This window comes from Paracoccidioides lutzii, assembly GCF_000150705.2.
Source record: "Paracoccidioides lutzii Pb01 unplaced genomic scaffold supercont2.11, whole genome shotgun sequence".
NCBI classification, from domain to species: Eukaryota; Fungi; Ascomycota; class Eurotiomycetes; order Onygenales; family Ajellomycetaceae; genus Paracoccidioides; species Paracoccidioides lutzii.
The window spans coordinates 460,646-483,159 of NW_015440957.1; the positions used below are offsets into that span (position 1 = coordinate 460,646).

Genomic DNA, 22,514 nt, shown 5'->3' on the forward strand with positions numbered 1-22,514 from the left:
CACTGGTACCAGGATGCCCAGATTCCCCCGTCTGGGAGCTAGCTTTGAGCCTTTGTTATCGTTTCACACGGGCGGCAAATCAGGTTTTGAGCCTCCTGTGTGTCACGGGAAGGGCTTCATTGACTTGGTGGAAACGGATACAGACTTAGATCTCTGATCATATTGCTTCAATCTTGAGTTAAATCTCAGAGTCGGGGAGTTGTGGTACCTTGCTTCCAGGATTATATGTGCATTTCAGCATGGTCGCTGGCATGTCGCTGACATCTAAGGGTGAAATAGCGTGTTCAAGTGTATTTCTCCACCCGTGTCGAGCGGGTGTACTTCGTATCCCCTGGTAACTAACAAGATGGGTTGTCTGCTTAAATTCCGGTGCTGGCCTTTTTTGTCTCCTCCAAATAGAGCCAACGGTTTGACTCTCTATATCATAAGCTTTATCCTTACAGGTAAAGCAACTCTGTTTTTCTCTGATTATCTTGTACTGAGTGACGCCCTCATCAAGCTGATTTCGATTCTTGATTCCGGTTCTGTATTCTCTTGTTTCCATATGATGAGACTTGTATAACGCGATCCAGATCACGTGCAGCAGGACGGAGCAATCAATAAAACCTGTTAAACCCTGGCCATCATTGAGGCACCTACGTCATCGTTCAACAAAACCACCAATTTGTGATCACAGGAATTGTAAGTGCGGAACGGACGGAAAGCTCCTACAACCTGTAGGATTGAAAATTTGTTCAGAAAAAGAAACCGGTTAGTTTTATGACACGTAAACGAGGAGATAAAAGTAATCAACGTTGTTGCACCTTGGCTGGAGCAGAGCTCGATATTTGTTTAACTATACCTTTTACTACCTGCAGTACACGAAAAACGCCACGCCGTTATCTGCCATTGGGAGAAAATAGCATCGTTTGATCACCCCAAAAAAAAAAAAAAAAAAAAAACATTCAGTCCGCAGAAAACATGAGTCTTGCGTGTCATGTAAGTGGTATTTCAGATATGAGTTGACTAACCTCGTCATCCGTTGCGCACATCCCTACTAAAATCTATTCTGAATTCATTCAAATAGCTATTTGCTCTTCTACTATCCAACTGTAATTGGTGCTCTACAATTATACCCCTTACGTCTTCATTTTTCATTTCTGCTAACCGATTACCGGCTTCAACTATGCCTGCAGGTCGATGCCAACAAGTTGGTTGAGGAACTACGCAGCGACCCGGAAAGGAGGAAAAGCGAGCGCCTCTGGACTGAGAGTGTCTCCGGATCCATGATCCCGTATCCCACGCGATATGCCAGCCGTGAGGAAATACCCAGATTCAAGATACCGAAGGAAGGGGCGCCGGCGGAGGCAGTGCGTAGGATGTTGAGGGATCACTTGGATCTGGATGGGATTCCAAATTTAAACATGGCTAGGTTGGTGACATATTTTTCGCCTGCGCAGTTTTCGGTGTGGAGAGGCAGGTTTATTTATTTATTTATTTTTCATCCACGTACTAAGATTATGCTAATTAAAACCACTGGTTAATGTCAACAGCTTTGTCGGCACGTATATGGAACGCGAAGCTGACGAGCTTCTCTCGGAAAATATCAACAAGAATTTGGCAGATGCTGATGAATATCCGGCACTGATGGAGATGCATGCACACTGCGTTTCCATGCTAGCAAACCTCTGGAATGCTCAGCCTGGGGGTAATGCAATCGGTTCTGCAACGACTGGCTCTTCCGAGGCCATTCACCTGGGCGGATTGGCAATGAAAAGACGTTGGCAAGAGAAACGAAGAGCTGCCGGAAAAGACATCTCGAAACCCAATATCATCATGGGCGCAAATGCACAGGTTGCACTCCTTAAATTTGCGAGATACTTCGAAGTTGAGCCGCGAATCCTTGATGTCTCTGAGAAAAGCCAGTATAGGCTTGATCCTGAACTGGTTAAAAAGAACGTGGACGAAAATACTCTCGGAGTCTTCGTTATTTTAGGTAGTACATATACCGGTCATTACGAACCCGTGGAGGAGATTTCAAATATACTTGATGAATATCAAGCGAAGACTGGTGAAGACGTGCCTATCCATGTCGATGCAGCAAGCGGAGGATTTGTTGCACCATTCGCTTTCGCTCAGGCCGGAGGCTCCAAATGGTGACTTCTCCCAAAATCGAAATAAGACACACAGGCTGACAACAAGCAGGGACTTTTTGCTGCCCCGGGTGAAATCGATCAATACATCTGGCCATAAATTTGGCTTGGTCTATGCTGGGCTTGGTTGGATTATTTGGCGGGATAGATCGTATCTGCCAAAAGACCTTATTTTTGAGCTTCATTATCTTGGCGGAACGGAAGAGACGTTTACCTTGAATTTCTCCCGCCCCGGAATGCAGGTGATAGGACAGTATTACAACTTCATTCGCCTTGGCTTTAACGGGTACCGTGAAATCATGGAGAATTGTTTGGCAAATGCCAGGTTGCTGAGCAAGGCTCTTGAGAAAACAGGATGGTTTGTGTGCGTTAGCGACATTCATCGAAAGAAGGGGAATTTCAACCTTGGGCAGACGGCTGAGGAGCTTAAAGAATTGTTGAAAAACGTGGAGGGTGAAACATCAGCGGATTATAACGCCGGTCTGCCGGTAGTCGCGTTTAGACTCTCTGACGTGTTTCAAAAAAAATATCCGGATGTAAAGCAGGATAGCATCAGTTTGTTGCTTCGTGCGAAGCAGTATATCATTCCAAGTAAGTCTTGTGCATTCTGGTTCAAGCGTTTCGCAATGAACTTATGTTATATATTGAAGTGGGCATACACTGACAAGTGTTGCGACGACGTATAGATTACCCACTCCCTCCAGCAGTGGACAAGACAGAAATCCTGCGAATAGTTGTCCGTGAAAGTATGTCGGCAGATCTCATCGATCGGCTTGTAGCGGACACCGTAGCTATCACTGAGAAGCTCATGGAAAAGCCAGTAGATATTGCCGCACTCCACACAGGATCTACCTCAATCGCCAGGCGACATATGGCTGCAAATGGGGAAAGGGGTGCAAAGGGAACGAGAAAGCACCACCCTGATGGCATCCACAGAAGCGTCTGTTAGTCCCAATTCCAGTTCTCTTCGTCATCTTGAAAGTATGGTACACAGATTAGCAACAATAATAGCAATGGAATGACGTTTAATTTGTTCGATCCTTGATTTTCCGGTGTTCTTCTCCTGTTGATGTTAATGAGAAATGGGTAGTAGTATTTCGTGTGCATAATCGGTTTTTTTTTTTTTTTTTTTTTTTAAAAAAAAAAAAAAAATATGGAATTGATAAAATCTTCAGAAATCGAGATGTTGGCTCTTCAGTTTCCTAGTTTCTTCCAAGTAAAGAAATCATCATGGAAATAAAGCTCAGGTCATGGTAGACAATAATATCATCAGGTTCCATGACATCAGGTGTCATGGATCCCTTGCTGAGGTAGGCCGTTTGAAGTTTGGGGGCAAAGGGTCTTTACAGAAGACACGAAGCCAACATCCACAGCGGTCGGTTTACTGGAGTCAGACTCTATTAGAGGTGTTGCGTATGTGATGTCGGCAAGGGTTGGCAGGGTCTGGCGGGGGGTGTCAATTGATTGATATTTAGATGGTTGTGATGTTGAAGATGAAGTGGAGAACCCAGCCTCCACCGCGCTAAACCATCTCGGCCTAGTCTACCTAACTGAACCCAACTACTTGGGCAACCTCCGAGTTCTCCCACATTTGTTTCTCCAGCACGTCAAGGCGGATAGCAGGGTATTTCCCCAAAGCCAGAGCTCATTTCAAACCATTGATATGTGTAAAGCTAGCTACTTGGCTGGTATATTATCAGTTGGTGATATTTCTGTCGCATCATTTCACAAGCAGCAACTAAAGATTGCCACTTACTTCCACGGTTACTCAACTCTTGATGGGCCAACCACCACGCAGAAATAACACTGTTGAACTCCTGGGACAATGAAAAAACGATGACCGGCACTTCGGGATTTTGAACAGGAGATACAGAGCACATTGAGTGATCGATAATAAGCGGCTCAAGGTGGCAGAGAAGAGCCGACACGAGGACATGGATTGCAAACCCTGCATGCCTCGATCATTGATCAGGTACCGGAATTCTAATAATACTGATCTAGCGTTGATTCCTTCGCCAAAACAGCAAAGTTCAAGACTACTCCAGGATCTGGAATTGTGCCATCCATTGATCTAATACTTTGCTGGGCTCTTTGTGCATGCCAGGAAGCTCTAGACTCTGAGGGACAACAAACCGACACGACCGTGCGTGCAGCACGGTAATAAATATCCATATTCCCCTCATTGGCTGGAGACTGGGTGGCCATGTTCTCCAGCAAGTCGGATTGTGGAGATCTACCGCCACTACAACGCGGTTGGCCAGAGGCTAGGACCACATGATAGCCCGCTTGATACCTGTGCTCATATGATTTGTTCGCGGTTCTATCGGTCTGTATGGTATTGCGTGTTAGTAGGTTAGTTAACGCCGTAACATCGGTTTTCGGAAGATCATTCAACATTTTCAATGACTCTTCCATCGTGTTTTTGCAATCTTTCCTCAGTCAACCAGGTCGCCATCGCTTTCTGCATCTATTACTGCTTTGGTCTTCTTGCTTTGTATCGTTTTGTCGCTTTTATTCTTTTCTGGAGACATTTGGCACTAGAGAGGGAAGAAACGTCTCGGTTTAAACCCCAGTTTTATTTTGATCTGTCCTAGTTTGGTTGCCGTCCCCGCATTTTGCCTCGCTTTATTGTGTGCGAGTGTTGGGGCAGATTTTGAGTATTAATATCACCTTCATCTTCAAAGGGCTTAATAGCACTTCTTTGATGTATGGTGTTTTACCCTATTTATTAACTTTTATATTTTATTTAAAGTTGTGTCCTTCAGGGCACCTGCTGAATACTGTTTCTTGGAGTCATATACTCTCTCTGTGTCGAGCTTTCTTTTGACACTTCATTTTCGTTGTTCGCCGCGATTCCCGCTTTATTGACTAATACCCGTCAACCAGCTCCCACCGTCTTGTTTCACTCTCGATGTGGATGAGAAGAGTGCTCTGGAGAAACTGTTTTCCTATCTCGGCATGGAAATTGCCCAAACTCCAGACGCTACATCTGCGGAAGCTGTACAACCAAAAAAATGTACCATTAAACCAGGATCGCTAAGCCCGCCCACCGTATTACCCGAGTTGGTGCCTAATTTGCAAGCCAGTAAATCATCAGCCGAGAAGGTATCTGTCAATAGGACTGGAGTTAGCAAACCTAGACAATCTAAAAGTCGAAATGGTATGCATTATGATTCAATGGATTTCTCTCAAGTTAAAACCTTCGCTGGAGATAAGGGTAAAATGTCAAAGGAACCGACCTAACCAGCTGACGCTTGTTTGATTGATTGATCAGGGTGCATGACATGCAAAACCAAGAGACTCAAATGCGATGAGACGAAGCCTACATGTCAGCAATGCCATAAACGGAATGTTAGCTGCGGAGGCTACAAGAAGGACTTTAAATGGAGGCCATTTGAAGAATCTACCTTCACCACAAAATCCACTGCCAAAGTGAAAAAAGGTTGTAACTGCCAGAGATAAGATAGATTCACCCCGGATATTCGTGCTAACTTTCCATATTAATAGTATCCCTACGTGCGCCACCACCCTCTCCTTCCACGCCTACATGTAAACCAGCTCGCTCAGTTCTGAGCTCCTTAACTCCGTATAATTCTCAGTACCCCGAAGAAGATGTCACATCACAATATCATAGTTTATATTCTACGCTGGAGAGCATAGAGCCTCTTCCTCCGTATGATAGCTATCAGCGTGACCTCCTTCCATCGATTCTGGACTTACAGGATCAGTATTTAGATGACTACGAGTACGATGAGATGATGCCCGACTTATCATATTTTTCTTCAGCCCAATCTCCAAAATTATCTGAGAATATATTGGTAAATAATATGGTAGCCGGAGTCGAGAATACTCCTCAGTGGCTTTCGTCGTCTGTGCCCCTCACCCCAGCTCTGATTGACCTCAGGAATGACGATGTGGAGGAAATAGTTCGACAGTCTGCCCCGGAGAAAAACGTGACCTCGAGCTGGAGCACTCTATCGACATCAATTCCTTGTTTCAAAAACATATTTAAAAGGACCATTTCTCAGGGACCGTCCTTACATCCGGAGTCACCAGCAATGCTCCTTACCCGATACGACCGCCAGACATGTGGTATTCTGTCAGTGAAGGATGGGGTTTCTGAAAACCCCTGGAGAACTTTGATATGGCCTCTAGCTGTAGACTGCCCTGCACTCTTTCACGCAATTTGTTGCCTATCTGCTTTTCATTGTGTCAAAGAGAACCCTCGTTTGAGAGTTCACGGCATGGATCATATGCGACAGAGTATCAGTATGCTGGCCACAGGTATTGGAACTATGAAAACAGATGAGGCACTGGCTACAACACTAGCACTTGTATTTGCAGAGTCCTGGGATCGTCATATTTCCACTGGCGTACAACATCTTCGAGGGGCGAGAATTTTACTGAACCAGGCTGTGATACAGCAACAGCAGCGTACGGATATGCAAGCAGATGACCTAGGGCGCCTGAGGTTTTTGTACAATACTTGGCTTTATACCGATGTCATCGCAAGACTCATTTCTCTAGAGGACGGAGAATTCGAGGAAACTTCCTTACCACACGATTTCACCCCTTCCTTACCATACTCACCTGTCCACGAAGTTGACCCTCTCATGGGGTGTGCGACGACATTGTTTCCACTAATTAGCCGTGTTGCGAATCTCGTTCAGAAGGTTCGCAAGTCTAAAACTAACTCCATTCCTATTATATCGCAAGCTATGGAGCTTAAAACGCTCATTGAGGAATGGGAAGTTCCGAAGTATTTTCAACCACCCGTGGATCCAACTTCAAACGTCCAACATAGCTTCCAGACCGCGCAAGCATATCGCTGGGCGACTCTGCTATATCTTCACCAAGCGGTTCCCGAGATCCCCTCGGAGTCTGCTGCTCAACTTGCCAAGCGCGTTCTTGTACTTTTAGCTACCGTCCCGCCAAGTTCTCGAGCAACAATTGTACACATATACCCTCTGCTTGTCGCAAGCTGCGAAATGAAAAATGGGGAGGATCGTAATTGGGTTAAGGAGCGCTGGGAGGCGATGCAGTCAAGACTAATGATTGGAAACGTCGATCGCTGTCTTGAGGTTGTTCGCGAAGTGTGGGATCGCAAGGATGAGTACGATCGACAGAATATGAGGTCAACAGAGGCTGCTTTTGTGCAACTTGTGGATACTACCAAACGAAAGAGCATCTATGGAGTTGGAATAGGGTCTGTGGTGGACGACGAGGATGATCTGAGTGAAGATTCTGCGACATTCGAGCATTCGGACCAACGACCAACAAAGAGACAGATTCTAACATCTCCGGGAGACGTGAAAATGCCGCGTTCGATCTCGTCTCCACGGCAAGCACCGGTTAGTCCAATCAGAAGAGGGTCATTTATTCCGGGGGTGGACAGTCTGGGAATCGAAAATACTGTACGGGGAAGACTACACTGGGTTGGAGTGATGAAGGATTGGGGATGGGAAGGTGATTCTTCGATGCTAATCTCCTATACCAATCCAACCCATGCCAATGCGCAACTTCCTCCATTTTGTAAACCATGCAACTAACTATTTCATCCTACAGTTCTTCTTGGTTAAACCCCAAAACCCAATGTCACAAAAGTGTGCCATTGTCTATGATCCACCGACTTTTCAAACCTCTCCAAACCTCCTATTCGACGGATTATTTTACCAAACTTCGAAAAGTAATTAATATCATCGCTTTTGTAACCCTACAAAGTTTTAATATATCGCACCATTTCACGACTCAATAATTATCACACATTGTTTACACGGCATATTGACCAACCAGACTGAAGTATCTGGCATGTTAATCCGGGGATACGGATCCTCTAGAGAGGAAATGTTCATGGCCCATATCACTAATATTGCATCTATTTCTTCACCCCCCTCCTCTTTTGATTCCTGTTTCAACCCTTTCTTGTCACCACTGTAATTGCCCCAACGTCACCCTACAAATACGTGACGAGGTCTTTTGGAATTTTCACACGTATGCTTGTACTTATTGTTAAAAGAAAGCACGCTTGCCAGAGTTTAAAGCTGGACCACACTCGGAGAGGACCACATCCTATCTATATATTTGCATATATTTAACGTTTTCAGCTCCTTACCAACCCAACTTGAATGTTGTACTTATCTGCTATGTTATGATGAGACGCGCAAGTGCCACTGGTTACAACGTCCCTTAATTAGCGCCATAAAGGGCTTTTTCTTCTGTTTCTCTCTCTTGCGTGGATAATTCATCTGATGGGTACAAGGCGTTGGTCGGTAAAGGAATATACATTACAAGATATGCTCGGAAAGCAGGCAAATTGGCGCGAATTCTGATTTTGTTTCTATTGTTTGTTCATTGATCTGATTTCTTAATTTTTCCTCTTTAACATTGACTCTTCATTTTTCGTGCTAGTGCAACTTTTACCCCTTAACGGTGTTGGTTGATATTAGTTTTTATAAATGTGAACAAATTGCCATTCCACATGTTGTTTCGCCACGTCCTTTAGTTCCCCAATACTTCTCAGTATTCTGGAATGCATATGATATTGGGTTTATTATCTAATTAATATTTTATTCTTAGAAAGTCGTGATTGGGCTGTTCTTAATCATCATCATATCTAAGAGCCGAATCTGTCCCATCAAAGTAAAATGTTAACTATTTACTTCTGAACACCTCATACACGCATTCTAAGAGCTAATCTGAAGGAATTTCCTAACATATTTAATATCCATAGAGTGCTCCCACTGCTTGACAGAATCTCATCACGACCTGGCGGATGTAGATGTCCATGTGTATACCCTGGGTGATCCAAATCGTTGATGCAGAAAGTATAAAACAAGCTCAATTGGGGCTCCTCGAAGGGCAAGCTGTTAATACCATCCGAAGGAAAAGCGATAATCAACAAGATGCCGCGCATTCCACGGGGCAAGGATGACTTCTTCCAGATTTTCGTAGGAGCGGCAGATACCAGCCGCTCCAGAAGCTAATATAAGGTCCAGCAGATTCATTTCAGTGACTGAATGAACATGTAGCATCACCCTCATTTCCACAGTAGCTACCTGTGCGCTTGTTAAGAATTATCCCCCATTTCAGACGTCAAGAGAGTGAAAATCTCATTCCCAATTGCTACCAGCCAAAAAAGGGCTCCATGCCCAATCTATTGTTGGAATACACGTATCACCTTTTCCTGGAGCATGCGCCGATGGCTTTTAGAGTAGTGCTTTGGGTCAAACCCGTAATATCCTCAGTCCCTTTAACCGACAACGCAGCCTGGTTGCAAAATTGTGCCGATTTGTTGGCGCCGACCGGTAATAACGACGCGAGGAACCCTGAGTGTGGATCAGGGACGGCTGGTGTCTAAGTAAACCCCAAGTACCTCCTGCGGGGTTCGATTCTTGTAACGCCCTTCTCGTGATTATCTCACAAGGAGGAGAATTGTAAGGAATATCCGACTACCACTGTCCTTGATGTAGTAAAAGGTTTTGTTTTATAGCATGGAAGGGAGTGGAGAAAAGAAATGTTGCAACTTGGGGGTCATGCTAGCCTTCATTTAGGCCTCGCTCATTCATTCCACGTTGGCTACATCTTCGCTGCGGCAGAGGAACTCTCATTTATCTTAAAAAATGGTATCGCTTTACGCACTCACGTAGTTACAACTATCGACGATTGTCAACCAACGTAATTCCCCACCGAGTGAACAGCCAATTTGAAATATTCCAATTATCTAACTCGTCCACTTCAACGCGCAACTTTATGCCACCGATTCACAATAAAAAGTCTTCAAATTCTCTAGAGGTATCCGCCGTTCGATGGTGGATTACGTTAGGAGGTGCTTATGATGTCATCCGCATGTCCAGGTCGAAAAGATAAGATAAGATTCATCATAGGCTGAGACGCTAAGCCTTATTAAGATAATTTCGCCGGCATAGGTTGCAAAACCAGGAAAAACCGTCCCGAAACCGCAAGAAGTAAACAATCCGGGATAACAACCAAGCAACAATATGTAGTGGAGATATTATCCGAAGTGAACTTCCCAAAGTTTTCCTGGAGAGGTATATAAGAGGGACGGGTGGGGGGAAAAGAACAAAAATGCAGTTCATAAGCTATTAACTATAAGGCCCTATCGACAGCTTTGCACGCGGCCGCAACGAGATTAATCCTGCAAGGACAGAGGACATCAACTTATCTAGCAACCAGACAGAATAGCATGATGGGCATAAGAGTCCCATCGAGCCAAGCCACCGACAACCAGTGTAGGAACAGGGATCTCTCCGCATCTCCTCATTACCCTTCTTCAATATGTTGCATCTATGCTTGTTTAGGCGGATATTGTTGAATATGTAGAATAGGAGAAAACACACCTCCAATCGCTAACCAGCAGAAGAATTCAAGGAACCCCTCAGGGAGTTTAACCTGGGATAGGAAAGGCTGCATAGGGTCTGATCAAGCCTCTATGCCACGCGTATATTTTACATTTAAATCATCTTCCTAGGCTTTCTGGTTCCGTTTGCTCCTCTGAACCAGTCAGTAGTCCCGTCGCAGATTTTTGCTCGTATGGGAAAACAAACACTTGACTCTCCTCGACTGTTTGTAGAGTATTTTAAGTATCCCTTATGCGGATCGGTGGGTTGAGAGTTTCTTCACCCTTATCAGGCGCCTAGCATCCACATTTCGTTGCATCGGTTCCATACTGGCCACGGTCGCATCCACAACTCAAGCACTACTGAAACTGCCGTTGATTGCAAACAACATTGCCTTCCTCCGCTATGTATTTTCAAGATAGGATCTTCGCAAACCTAGCTCCTCTCCTTCGCTACCAGAACCAAACACCAACCGCCCAAACGTGTCACGGATCGCTGATATATATGAAATTGCAAGTGAATCAAACAATCCTGAGAATCCCGTAACGTGCGGGTTCTACCGGCTTCGGAAGGGAGCTTGGCTCGTATACACGTATGCATATGATGTAGTGAAGATCATCCTGGAAGGGAAATTCAACATCTCCGACGAGATGCACGGCGGACGTGTTTTATTTCCCCAAGGGCTCCACAATCACGTTTTAAACCCCATCGTACGGTCTGGCGTTTTATGTGAACTCATGTCATATTATCTTCCCTCTGATTCTTGCGGAGGCTTCAGGGTGATTTATAGGTAGCCTGGACAGCGCGAAGAAGGGGGCGCTTAAATAGGCGGATGGAGATGTTTCACAGTGAGCCGCGGAACTGACGGTCGATAGTTAGAGTCGTGGATAAGGTGTCTGGATTCAGGGGCAGCAAGTTGGATCTAATATTACCCGGAAAGAAAAAAAAAAAAAAAAAAAAGAAATAAAAAGAAATAAAAAGGGTCAGGGGTTTCCTCAAAAATTTCTATCTTTTATTTATTCCCAGAACATGACAGTCACAATTGAACCCGGGTAGTTACCATAGAATTCCGCTGTTAGATCCGTGGCTTGATCCCGGGCGCGTTCCTTGGAAATTGAGATGAAATAATTTAGTTATTCCAACCCCACACCGATGAATCATGATACAGCTGAACGAGATATCTACTGAGGCTGAACAGACGTTATGGGGCACTCTGGCGTCTGGATCACACAAGACACAGTCCCGATGGGCCACCAATTGGTTACCAGTTACCAGCAGGAGATTTAAATGTTGCTGCATGAAATCCCGGTTTTGCCTTGCCATTGGTTGCTGCAGCAACGTCCGTCATCAATCCCAGATAACTAACTGCGGTTGACAAACCCTTGGAATGACCAACTAGTTCCTTCAACTAAATAGTTACCACCGTCGCGTATGCCGGACCTTTTAAACACAAACTCCGTTCTGTTTCTTATTAGTAGCTTCTCACTAGCTGCCATTCGACTATTTCCCACGACTCTCCTGCTATCCATTTCAAAACTCGCTTTTCTTTATCTTCTCTCTGCACCGCATTCTTGCGAGCGACTGCTGGTGTTTCGCGTTGATAGCTCTGCGCGGGGTAACGCACGATAACTAAAACATCCAACAACGCCACTATCAGCAAGACCGCGACACAGATACCACACAATACCATCCCTCCCCCCAGACAGTGAGTAACCAAACTCCCCTCTCCTTCAGCTGAGATGGCGGTTAATATCCCACCATCTCCTGCTGGCAAGCATGACTTGGGCATCACCCCTCTCCTCCACACCCGATCTGGCAACGAGCTCTGCGATCATCCGCAGACTCCAAATCAATTCGGTTTCACTAGCCCCTTCAGCACACCTCAGGGGAGCCCAAGCAAGAGTCGCATGCCTCCCGGTGCAACAGATCTTCCTGGCGTATTCGACCATGCGATGAAACTCACACCGTCGCCGTCCAAGTCAGCATTCAATGGGCCGTCTTTTTCTCCTGGCAAAAACGCACTACACGGCAGCGAGGATTCAAGCCTCCTGAATGAGAGTGTGATTCACAGCAGAGACAATGCGAACCAGGCCCGGAAGTCAAATAACGAAAATACACCCCCTGGCGCTCTGCGGTTTGGGAGAGACCCCGCTCTCAATACAAACCAGGCGGCCGTGTCGCGTCAGGAACCATATCAGAGCAGAGAAGCCAGTAAGAAGAGCCAATCTCACCTCCGCGGCCTGACACCCGAGGAACTAGAAAAATTACAACTTCCCAATGTGAAAAGGCTTGCGAATGTCACGCAACTTTGTAAGTTGAAATCCACTGCGTACTTTGCATACTCTGGTGACTGTTAATGTAAATACTAAGTTACTATCCCCCCCTTTTCTTCACAACAGACTTTCTCGACCATTACTTTGACATCCTCAGTTACGTGCATAATCGACAGACACGCCACGCACAGTTTAAAGCTGCATACCCTGCTCCCCCAGCCACTCCTGTTGAGGAATACGAAGCAGCTTTAGAAAAGTATCTTGGTCGCGAACGTGCGAATCTGCGCAAACGTCGGACCCGTCTACGTGATAACGATTTCCAAATCCTCACACAGGTTGGGCAGGGAGGATATGGCCAAGTTTACCTTGCCCAGAAGAAGGATACTCGTGAAGTGTGCGCGTTGAAGGTCATGAGCAAGAAGCTCTTGTTCAAATTAGACGAGATCAGACATATCTTGACGGAAAGAGATATCCTCACAGCGGCTAAGAGTGAATGGCTAGTGAAACTTCTCTACGCTTTCCAAGACGAAGATCAGATCTACCTTGCTATGGAGTATGTTCCTGGAGGCGACTTCCGCACACTGCTAAACAATACGGGCGTCCTCCATAATCGCCATGCCCGCTTTTATATTGCTGAGATGTTCTCATGTGTCGATGCACTTCATGTCCTGGGCTACATTCATCGTGACCTGAAGCCGGAGAACTTCCTAATCGATTCAACTGGACATGTTAAATTGACGGATTTCGGATTGGCTGCTGGCTTTCTCAATCCCGGCAAGATCGAATCGATGCGTATCAAGTTGGCTGAAGTTGGTAATACAAATGTCCCCTTTGGTAGACCGATGGAGCAGCGCAGCGCGGCAGAGAGGCGGGAGGGTTACCGCTCACTTCGACAACGCGAGGTTAATTACGCGAAATCAATTGTTGGATCTCCGGATTACATGGCACCCGAAGTTCTAAAGGGAGAGGAGTACGATTTCACCGTTGACTATTGGAGTTTGGGCTGCATGCTCTTTGAGGCTCTTGCTGGATATCCACCTTTTGCTGGAGCAACTGTCGATGAAACCTGGCAGAATCTCAAACGATGGCAAAGTGTTCTGCGCAAACCACAGTACGAGGACCCGAACTATTTTCTGTCAAGACGCACATGGGACCTCATCGTTCGTCTGGTAGCTGCCAAGGAACAACGGTTCAAAAATATCAAGGAGATCCAGGAGCACGAGTATTTCGCTGAGGTTGATTTCTCTCAATTGCGACAGCAAAGAGCCCCCTTTGTTCCCGAATTAGACTCAGAAACTGACGCGGGCTACTTTGATGACTTTGGGAGTGAGGCTGATATGGCCAAGTACAAGGAAGTTTATGATAAACAGAAGGCTCTTGAGGAAATGGCGGATAGAAAAGAACAAATGGGGAAGGGATTGTTTGTTGGCTTCACTTTCAGGTTCGTTTTATACCATTTTCTATCTTTTTGCTTGAGATCACTTCGTGTTAACAATTTTCGACCAGACATCGCAAGTCAACTGTCGATAATGACGGGCGAAGCAGTCCCAGAAAACCCATCCCCACTGATGGGAGCTTTGGAACCATCATCTAAACACTATCCGTCACACCACGCGTTTCTTCACAATACCCAAAAGAAGGCTAATTCTGTCATCGCCACTTTTTACCCTCGGTTTCTTTTCAATGCAGAGCTGGCTCTTTTACTTCCTTCTCCAACTCTTTTTCATCATAACCCCTATCTGATGAAATGCAAGACAACACAGTTGCACCAGCTTCGTTTGATTTGTTTTCTTTTCTCTCCTTTTCACGGCCCCGCAAACCCCTCAATCGATGGATGCGTTTTCGTTTTTTAAGCTAATGCAATAAGTCAACGATCCCCTCTCAGCTTTTCGATAAATTGTTCCTTTTTGTCTTGTTTCGATTTATCTCGTTACTCCCAGCTATTACCCAACCCATGCGGGAACAGATGGTGAGCGTGCAAATGCCTCGGGCCGAGAGCAAGGCGAGAGACGATTCAAGCCAGCCATTATTTCCCTCATTCCTTGCTTATCTATCGCCGGAGCCTCCACGTTGTCAAAATCGTCTATTTCTAGAAGTTTAACCCTTGTTTTCCATTTTATATTCCCAGTCTCTCTCTCTCTCTCTCTCTCTCTCTCTCTCTCTCTCTCTCTTTCTTTTTTTTGGGGTGTGTGTGTGTGTTATGTGTCCGCATCTCTTGTCTCTCTCGTCATTCCATGGTTCTCTCCTTGTCCTTTATCTTAACACCGCCCACGCGCGTACGGGTCCTCTTACCGCCAACATCACCGCAATTCCATTGTTCCTGTATTTTAATGCTTCGATGGTGTTAAATCTGTCCATGAACGCTTTGACCTTTCAATTTCTTTCCTTTTTCCTCTCTCGAATATCAAACCATTATCGGGTATAATTCCTCCCACTGGTGCCTTGCTATCTCTCCTTTCCTTTCCTTTCCTTCGGTTATCGTCACTTCCTTTCTTGCCATTCTGCATGTTCTGCGTTTTTCTGTTGTCTTGCATCGGTGTTTGCTTTTGAAAGTATTTTATACTCAAGTTCGTCCTTTTGGTCCGGTCTTAAGTTATCCTTTAACTAAGTGGGTTTGCGTCAAAAGTTATATCATGTCCTTTTCTTCCCTCTTCCCCCCTGCGTTTCCTAACTGTTGCTGCCTTCCCCTCTCTCCTTCTGCCAGCCTTCCTCCGTCCTAATACATCAGACCCTAAGCATGTTGAAAAGAGAAAGAGGACGATTACGTATACTTTTTCAAGGTATAATTAGTTTTCAGATGACTAGGAGGTTGCAGAACTTGATAGTGATTATCAGAATGGAACAAAGAAATAAAATTAGCTGAGGATTTCTCTTAAGTATTGCAAATGCATGTTGTTCCACACTTTTGCTTAATCACACTATTTTATCAAGGTTAGGCATCATCATTGCAAGTGAAAGGGATATATGAATTTAAATGTGATTGAAGGGGTGATTTTTTTGATGTTTCAGTGTGTATGAAATTCCTGAAGATGATATAGTGGTAAACAAAGGGGTAGAAATTGATATTTTAGTGTTAAGTAGAAAGCTGTGTATAGTGAAACTACATGTTTTGATGATCCAAGATATCAGATATTTCATACATCTCAGAAACTCACAGAAAATAACCTCCTCACTTTCTCTCTCTCTTTTATGAATTCTTTTGTCTCATGTTTTCAGCTTTTCCCCTAGTTCATTCTTCATATTGTTGTAGAGTGTTCAGACAGAAAGTCACATAGACAGCATGTGTTATAAGCATTTGTTTTGATGAGTATATTTTTACAATATCACCAACCCCCCTTCTCCTGGCTCCATATAGTACAGAGAATCGTAGCCAGCTACGTATATATGGTACATATGTATGGACTCACAGCCTTCTGATATCCCTTCTTCCCGCTTGGCTGCCATACCAATCTGTTCATATTCCTCCCATCAGGACCCACACAAATCACCCATCTTTGCAGTGGTGGCGGTAGGTTTCGCCACTACTGCGGTGAGACATCCGGAGGGATTTCCCGGACGAGTTTTAGAATCTCCGATTTATTTTCCCCAATGACGGCAGTGCCATTACTCCAATCGACGATCTTAGGAAAGGAGGATAGTTCAGAGATTTTAGCCTAGCCAAACAGCGAAATATCACCTCCTTCTCTGAAAACAAAATTGAAAAATATTGGGGAAACCAGAAAGGGGGAAGAGAGAAAGAAGAAGAAGAAGAAGAAGAAGAAGAAAAAAAATCAACTCACAACCGGCCTAACAAACCTCCCTCCATCCTCTTTCAGTCGCCTCAATGCATCCAACCTATCCTGCGCCCCCTGTACAAGATCCCCCGGTTTCGCCATCGCCGCCCCGCCTCTGGCCCTTCCCACATCCCCTCCCACATCCGCACCCACGTAATCTAGGATATTTTTAAGCTGATCCGGAGTAGGGGGCTCCTCAGTGACATCCAGCTCGAACTCAGAGCGTTGGCTGGGAGAGGTTTCGGATGCTTGGTCGATGGTTGCGTTTGCGGCGGCAGCGGCATTGGCTTGTTTGAGAAGGGCGAGGACGCGGCTGGAGGCAGGGAGGGAGGGTTTGTGGAAGAGGGTTATTACGTCAAGGGTTTTATGCTGACAGCGGAACTAGTTAGTGCAAGGCCAAGACGACGTGGGGAGGTGATTGGAAAACGTACGAAGCGGAACATTGTCAGAATGGTTTTTATTATAGTCTTGGGATTGGTATTTGTGGATTTGGTGCAGTTTCCTTGGTGGGTTGAGTGGTGGCCATTTGATGGAAGACAGCAACTGTAGTTACGTCACGCCAGGACTGCGCTGATTGGCTAGTTAATGGAAGGAGAGATTCCCCTGGACCCCGAATATCGACCCGCATCGATGATTATCACAGAAAGAGGAATTAATTAACCATACGACAACGTATAGAAATCTGAGAAAGATTCGCTGTGCTGAAGCCCTAAAAAAGTGGACTAGACTACTAAATAACTAGATAAATGGCCTGTAATATTTCAGATGTGTTGACTCCAAAAGATAGCCCATGTGAAAACACAACTAAAGCGATTAAGAATAAGCCCGGCTCTATCAGCCGGGTCATTTGATGGCGCTCCGGGTGCATATACACACAGTCAACGTGCATTAAAAAGTGATACCGTGGCCAATTCACGATCTATGGTCTTTATATTTATTTTCTTCTTGATTTCGTATATCGATTGGCAGACAAGACTATGACAAACAAGATAACCAAAGCCAGGAACGATGTATGGAGGCCCCGTGGGCTCCTATCCGAGACTGCACCTAGTCACGATTTAGGCGCACCTTGCTTGTCACCCTCAGCTGGAATTACCTTCTCCAGGTATCTCTGCAAATCCTGAATCTCGAGGGGATCCGCTGAGTGGGTCATGCCTCTTGGATAGAAGTTAGAAGCCGTCATTGGCACAGCAATAAAGAAGCGATGATAGAGAAGGGTAGTCAAAACGGAAATACGGAGGAAAGGTAACAAAATAGAACATAGAAAAATGGGTAACCATACGGATATTTATAAAAATCCACCGTCATCCCTAACTTCCTCAGCTCCTCCGCAGACCCTACAGCCCAGTCAAGGAGCACCGTAGGGTCTTCATCGCCATGTGCCATAAAAACCGGAGTCATTTTGTTCGGGAAGCCCTCTGGGATGTACGAAGGGACCTTATCTCTCAACGGCAGATAGCAGGAAAGGCCAAAGATGCCGCCCAGCTTCTCCTTCTGCGTGAGCCCGGTGAAAAGTGACATCGCACCACCCTGGGAGAAGCCGCCCATCACGATGCGTGACGGCTTGATGCCCTTGTCGATTTCTTGCTTGATAAGCGTATTGAAATAATCGCGTGATCTGAGGATTCCCGGCTCGTCTTGGTTCTTGCCAAAATCTTCTACGAAGACCTGCGGGGTTGTAATTTCAGGCGGCAGCCCTTTTATTTAGTAATGGAAATTTGGATTTGGGGGGGGGGGGGGGGGGGGGGCATATAAGAGACAAACATCTCGACCAAGTTTCTGGATATCGTACCAGCCTGGCATCGACATGCCAAAATTCTATCCAACAGCAGCAGCATCATCATATTAGTAAAGGCTTCTCCATGGTACCTGACCAACTGCCGCTCTCCCCGTATTATCACCGATCCCCATGGAATTCCTTACAATCGTGATCGGAATCGCTGGCGCATTTGGGAAGATAAACGAGACTTCATCGAACAAGCCCCGCCGGCGCCAATTTTGTGCAAGCATGAGCCTTTACGTTTCCCAAATGAATGCGGTCATAGCATTCGAAATTTGTGAGCTTTACATTTCATGTCCTTGCGTTGCACGGATTAAGAAGAAAGGAACCCTGTACGGGAAGTTGGGAGGGGAATAGCGGGGACGGAGAGCGGGACGACCGCGGGGGAATTATCGCATACCAGCCAGCACCGCTGTACATCGACGAAATAAGAGAAAATAAGAAGTTAGCCAATAAAATTCTAATGCACCAAATACTTTTTATACACGATAAAGAAAGATACATTAGCCCAAGACGAACCTATCACCCAATCCATGCGCCATAATAACTGTGGCAGTGTGCCTTGTTAGGGCGGGCACGATGATCGGCCCTGATGCAGCCATTGTTTTCGGAGTTAAAATCCTTATAGCAACAGGGTGACGAAAGAATCAATTCGATACAACCGAAGTTGAATAAATATAGCTTGGATTCGTTCCGTTGATATAAATTGTAATCTGTCGGTTGGTTATTTTGCCAACCACCACCGCTTTCGCGCGGAGTCGAATAATAAACTTCGCAGGGACCTCGGAATGAAATTGACTCTTGAAACTTGACAACGTTTGAAGAATAATTCGAACAATTCGACATCAACGCTAATATCGAACGAAATTCAATACGCTTTCCACTCCCTAAATACAATGCAGTCGATTCCATACGTCATTACACGTGGCATTTTCTTTAAACCTAGGATCTCCAAAGACGCAATAACATAGGCCGCCTAAATGTAACACGTATAGAAGAGAACAGGAACAAATGGAAAAATTAGCACGAGAAAATTTAATTAACTAGAGAAGCGCAGCTGCTCCCAAAATCGCCGCACCAAAAACTCCCCACGTAGCAGCTTGCAAAGATGCAGCAGCACCCTTGGGCTTCTTCTGACCAGAATGGTTGCCATCTCCGGATCCGCTCCTTTGCGGCTGTCCATTTGCTGTGGACTCATTCGCGTTGCGGCTGCGAGCGGAGCCAGAAAAGGCCGTGGCGCTGACGCCAGTTCCGTTCTTGCAGGAATTAGAAGGAGCGGAAGCAGTGACTTTTGAGGTGAATACGATGTCTGCGCACTATTGACAGGGGGAAGAAAACAAAGCTCATTAGCACGGTCCAGAATGCTTCGTGATCGGAAAGCGATGGTCAACTGTATGTTGAAAAAACAAATAACGCGGTCGGAAATAACTCACGTTATACAAACCCCCAGATGGATCCCCATTCGTCACAACCTGCAACGTCGCCTCCAGGCCCTCCGAAAATTTCCTGCCGAGTGTCTTCTCGCTAATTTTCACAGTGGGGAGACAGAAATCGCCCAGGCCTATCTGTCCGAACGTCGGAACTAATGTGATGTTAAAGTTCGTGCCTGGATCCGACCCAAGGGCCAGCAGGACCTGGACGGCGCTGTGGTCGTGGCCCATTTTCAAGGCGATGGAGATCTCTGGGCCTGAGAGGGCGATTTGGGTGCGGTTTTTGGAGGGGGGCAGCCCGGAGCATGGGTATTGGGTGCTTTTATCATGGCTGCTGCCACGGGAAGGGGGTTGCAGGAGATCGAAATGCGCGGAAGTGAGGGTGAGAAGGCCGGTTAGGGGTAGAAGGGTGGTTTGGAAGCGCATGTTTGCTGTTGGCGGTGGTTATGTCGAGCTTTCGTGATAATGAGTTCGGAAGTGGTGGTCCCGTTTGAGTATGTTCAAATTGAGGCCGTGGGTTTTCTCTATGTGGATATGAGAAGCTGTTAGATATGAGTCTCAGTTAAGAGCGGACTCCAACGCGGGAATCAAACGATCCTGAACATACAGCGTCGACAGGGGGGGAGGATAGGTCTCTGAGCACAGTTTCTTTCTACGGTCCAAGCGCAGCGAATCGCAGGACAACAATATTCAACCCAAAAGCGGGAAAAATATAAAGGATAGGAAGTATGCAGGTATTCGCCACTACAATTTCAAGATCAAGGTAATGTTGCAAAGTACACAGCACATGCGTGGGGGATTCCTTGATATTATAGTGAAAGCAACATCAACTCTACCCTGGCAGCTCTCAACAGGGCGGCGAGTGGGGACCGACACGAGCTGTTATCTCTTCCCGGCTTAATGAAGCAAGCCGACATGGGTGGTACTGACAGTGACGGAGCTGATCTCCTGAAGTCACAGTCGATGCTATACCTTAGCTTGCGCAGAACCTATCCAACCCCCCTGGTTTGCCTATGTGCTAATTAATACGCGCATCACTAGTATTATCGCATCCACAAACATCCGGAGATTGATGTGATACTTCTACAAATTATAAATGCCCCTAAGTGCAATGAGAACTAAGAAATAGCAGGCATCCGTACTCCGTACGCATGACGATGAGAATAAAAAGTCGAAATTCTCCCGAAATTTGGCCAGAAACTTTCCCCCCTTAAGCATCAAGGTCAAGATGAAAAACATTCAAAAGCAAAACTTAATCAAGCAAAAACATAAACCCCACAGATAAAGAAAACGAGAAGTGAAAAAAAAAAAAAAAAAAAAAAAAAAAGGAAGAATAGAAAAGAATGAAAGAGAGAAATCGAAATCTAAAAGCGCTAAAACAATCTGCTCAATTCTGCGCAAAAAGAAAAGAAAAATATTATGGCACTTGTGAACTCTCCAATCGAACCCGCTCCGCAGATCTGGGCATGTCCTTGTATTGTGGGGGAAGGGGGGTAGCAAGGAGATGTATCCCCAGGCCCCATTTCGGAGTTATTTAGTTCTATAAAAGGGACAACCCGTTTACATTACTCCCCTACAACATGACTCCGCGGCCCAAAATATAATATTCTTAGTAGCTTCATGGATCCCTTCCATGATTGTGCAAATCGTCAAAACCACGCAGTAACTCCGCGTATCGTCGATCGCCGAAACCCTAGACCAAGATAACTTTCTCACACCAACAGATAATCCCTGGATGCATTGGCCATTAACGCAAAAATACCTCTAAGCTGGCTGGTCGGGCAACGGTGAGGACGTTGATAACTTATAGTCATATATATATATATATATATATATATATATATATATATATGGTGGCGAAGGAACAGTACAACAACGATGCGCTACTTTCATAAATGAAAGGGGAAATAAGATAACTATCTCTACAGAACATGTAACTTAATCTATGATGTAGTCTGCTAAACCAATAATTAAAAGCTATCATTGGTAGAATATGATGGTGTGAGCATAAAATCACAAGAGCTTTCACGCAGTACAAATTAAAAATGAATCAGCAATCTAACTAGTTACTTGTTAATCTAATGCTCATTGAAATGGTTATATCGACCCAGCACGACATCTCCAACGAACACGCCAGCAAGAACAGACATGAAGTAGCCAACATTCATCGTCATGACAGCCAGCATGCTGTAAATATCGTAGTTAGTCCCCAACATCTACCATCGCAGAAACATACACACAAAACAAAGAGAGGTTTCGATATAGGGAAAAAAAAAAAAAAAAAGAAGAAGAAGAAGAAGAAGAAAGGGGAAACTCACAGCAAATACCCCACTCCAGCAGTAACCATAACCAACAACGCCCTGGGTAAATCAACACTAAACCTCCACGGCGCAGTCTGCCCCTTCAAACTCGCCACAACCCTAACCTTCTCCTCGACCCCATTCGCCGAAACCAACGTCCCCGTCGACGCATTGGGGTCCATCTGTATCCGTTCCGCCGCCGGAAGCTGGCCAGCGACCACGACGTAGCGGCGGGACATCGCGGCGGCGGCCCACCGGTGTTCCAGCATGGATTTGGTCGCGAGTAAGGCGCGGAACATAACGGCGAGGACGATGAGGAAGATACAGGTGCCTGCGTACGTGCCTGCGGATCTGGGGGTCCAGTCGTTAGAGTAGAGGGGGGTTGCCTGGGTGGTTTGGAAGACCATTGCCATGGCGAGTTCCATGATTGAGTGTGAGGACGAGGAGGAGGGGCTTGGATTTGTGGTTG

The 22,514-nt window shown here is 45.7% G+C and overlaps 8 protein-coding genes across 8 annotated transcripts; 3 read left to right on the top strand and 5 right to left on the bottom strand.

The window, feature by feature from the left end:
- Window positions 1–960: 960 nt before the first annotated feature.
- On the top strand, window positions 961–3,081 carry PAAG_04483 (glutamate decarboxylase; the record flags this gene model as incomplete). The annotated part of the gene is made up of 5 exons (XM_002793527.1): window positions 961–978; window positions 1,176–1,411; window positions 1,533–2,135; window positions 2,185–2,723; window positions 2,819–3,081. 5 exons carry the CDS (start codon window positions 961–963, stop codon window positions 3,079–3,081), a joined length of 1,659 nt encoding a protein of 552 aa, XP_002793573.1.
- A 1,034-nt stretch (window positions 3,082–4,115) lies between these two features.
- Window positions 4,116–4,547, bottom strand: PAAG_04484 (hypothetical protein; the record flags this gene model as incomplete). Its single annotated transcript, XM_002793528.2, has 1 exon — window positions 4,116–4,547. The coding sequence occupies one exon, from the start codon at window positions 4,545–4,547 to the stop codon at window positions 4,116–4,118; it is 432 nt and encodes a 143-aa protein (XP_002793574.2).
- Window positions 4,548–5,090: 543 nt separating this feature from the next.
- On the top strand, window positions 5,091–7,681 carry PAAG_04485 (hypothetical protein; the record flags this gene model as incomplete). The annotated part of the gene is made up of 3 exons (XM_015845284.1): window positions 5,091–5,292; window positions 5,407–5,574; window positions 5,640–7,681. 3 exons carry the CDS (start codon window positions 5,091–5,093, stop codon window positions 7,679–7,681), a joined length of 2,412 nt encoding a protein of 803 aa, XP_015699510.1.
- A 4,547-nt stretch (window positions 7,682–12,228) lies between these two features.
- On the top strand, window positions 12,229–14,356 carry PAAG_04487 (serine/threonine-protein kinase sid2; the record flags this gene model as incomplete). Its single annotated transcript, XM_002793531.1, has 3 exons — window positions 12,229–12,799; window positions 12,889–14,203; window positions 14,269–14,356. The coding sequence occupies 3 exons, from the start codon at window positions 12,229–12,231 to the stop codon at window positions 14,354–14,356; spliced, it is 1,974 nt and encodes a 657-aa protein (XP_002793577.1).
- Window positions 14,357–16,283: 1,927 nt separating this feature from the next.
- PAAG_04488 (hypothetical protein) lies at window positions 16,284–16,978 on the bottom strand (the record flags this gene model as incomplete). Its single annotated transcript, XM_015845285.1, has 3 exons — window positions 16,284–16,382; window positions 16,542–16,916; window positions 16,967–16,978. 3 exons carry the CDS (start codon window positions 16,976–16,978, stop codon window positions 16,284–16,286), a joined length of 486 nt encoding a protein of 161 aa, XP_015699511.1.
- A 608-nt stretch (window positions 16,979–17,586) lies between these two features.
- PAAG_04489 (acyl-protein thioesterase) lies at window positions 17,587–18,917 on the bottom strand (the record flags this gene model as incomplete). The annotated part of the gene is made up of 6 exons (XM_002793533.2): window positions 17,587–17,692; window positions 17,818–18,203; window positions 18,300–18,353; window positions 18,459–18,549; window positions 18,716–18,727; window positions 18,835–18,917. The coding sequence occupies 6 exons, from the start codon at window positions 18,915–18,917 to the stop codon at window positions 17,587–17,589; spliced, it is 732 nt and encodes a 243-aa protein (XP_002793579.1).
- Window positions 18,918–19,358: 441 nt separating this feature from the next.
- On the bottom strand, window positions 19,359–20,171 carry PAAG_04490 (expression library immunization antigen 1; the record flags this gene model as incomplete). The annotated part of the gene is made up of 2 exons (XM_015845286.1): window positions 19,359–19,631; window positions 19,749–20,171. The coding sequence occupies 2 exons, from the start codon at window positions 20,169–20,171 to the stop codon at window positions 19,359–19,361; spliced, it is 696 nt and encodes a 231-aa protein (XP_015699512.1).
- Window positions 20,172–21,823: 1,652 nt separating this feature from the next.
- Window positions 21,824–22,470, bottom strand: PAAG_04492 (hypothetical protein; the record flags this gene model as incomplete). The annotated part of the gene is made up of 2 exons (XM_002793536.2): window positions 21,824–21,932; window positions 22,064–22,470. The coding sequence occupies 2 exons, from the start codon at window positions 22,468–22,470 to the stop codon at window positions 21,824–21,826; spliced, it is 516 nt and encodes a 171-aa protein (XP_002793582.2).
- Window positions 22,471–22,514: the final 44 nt, after the last annotated feature.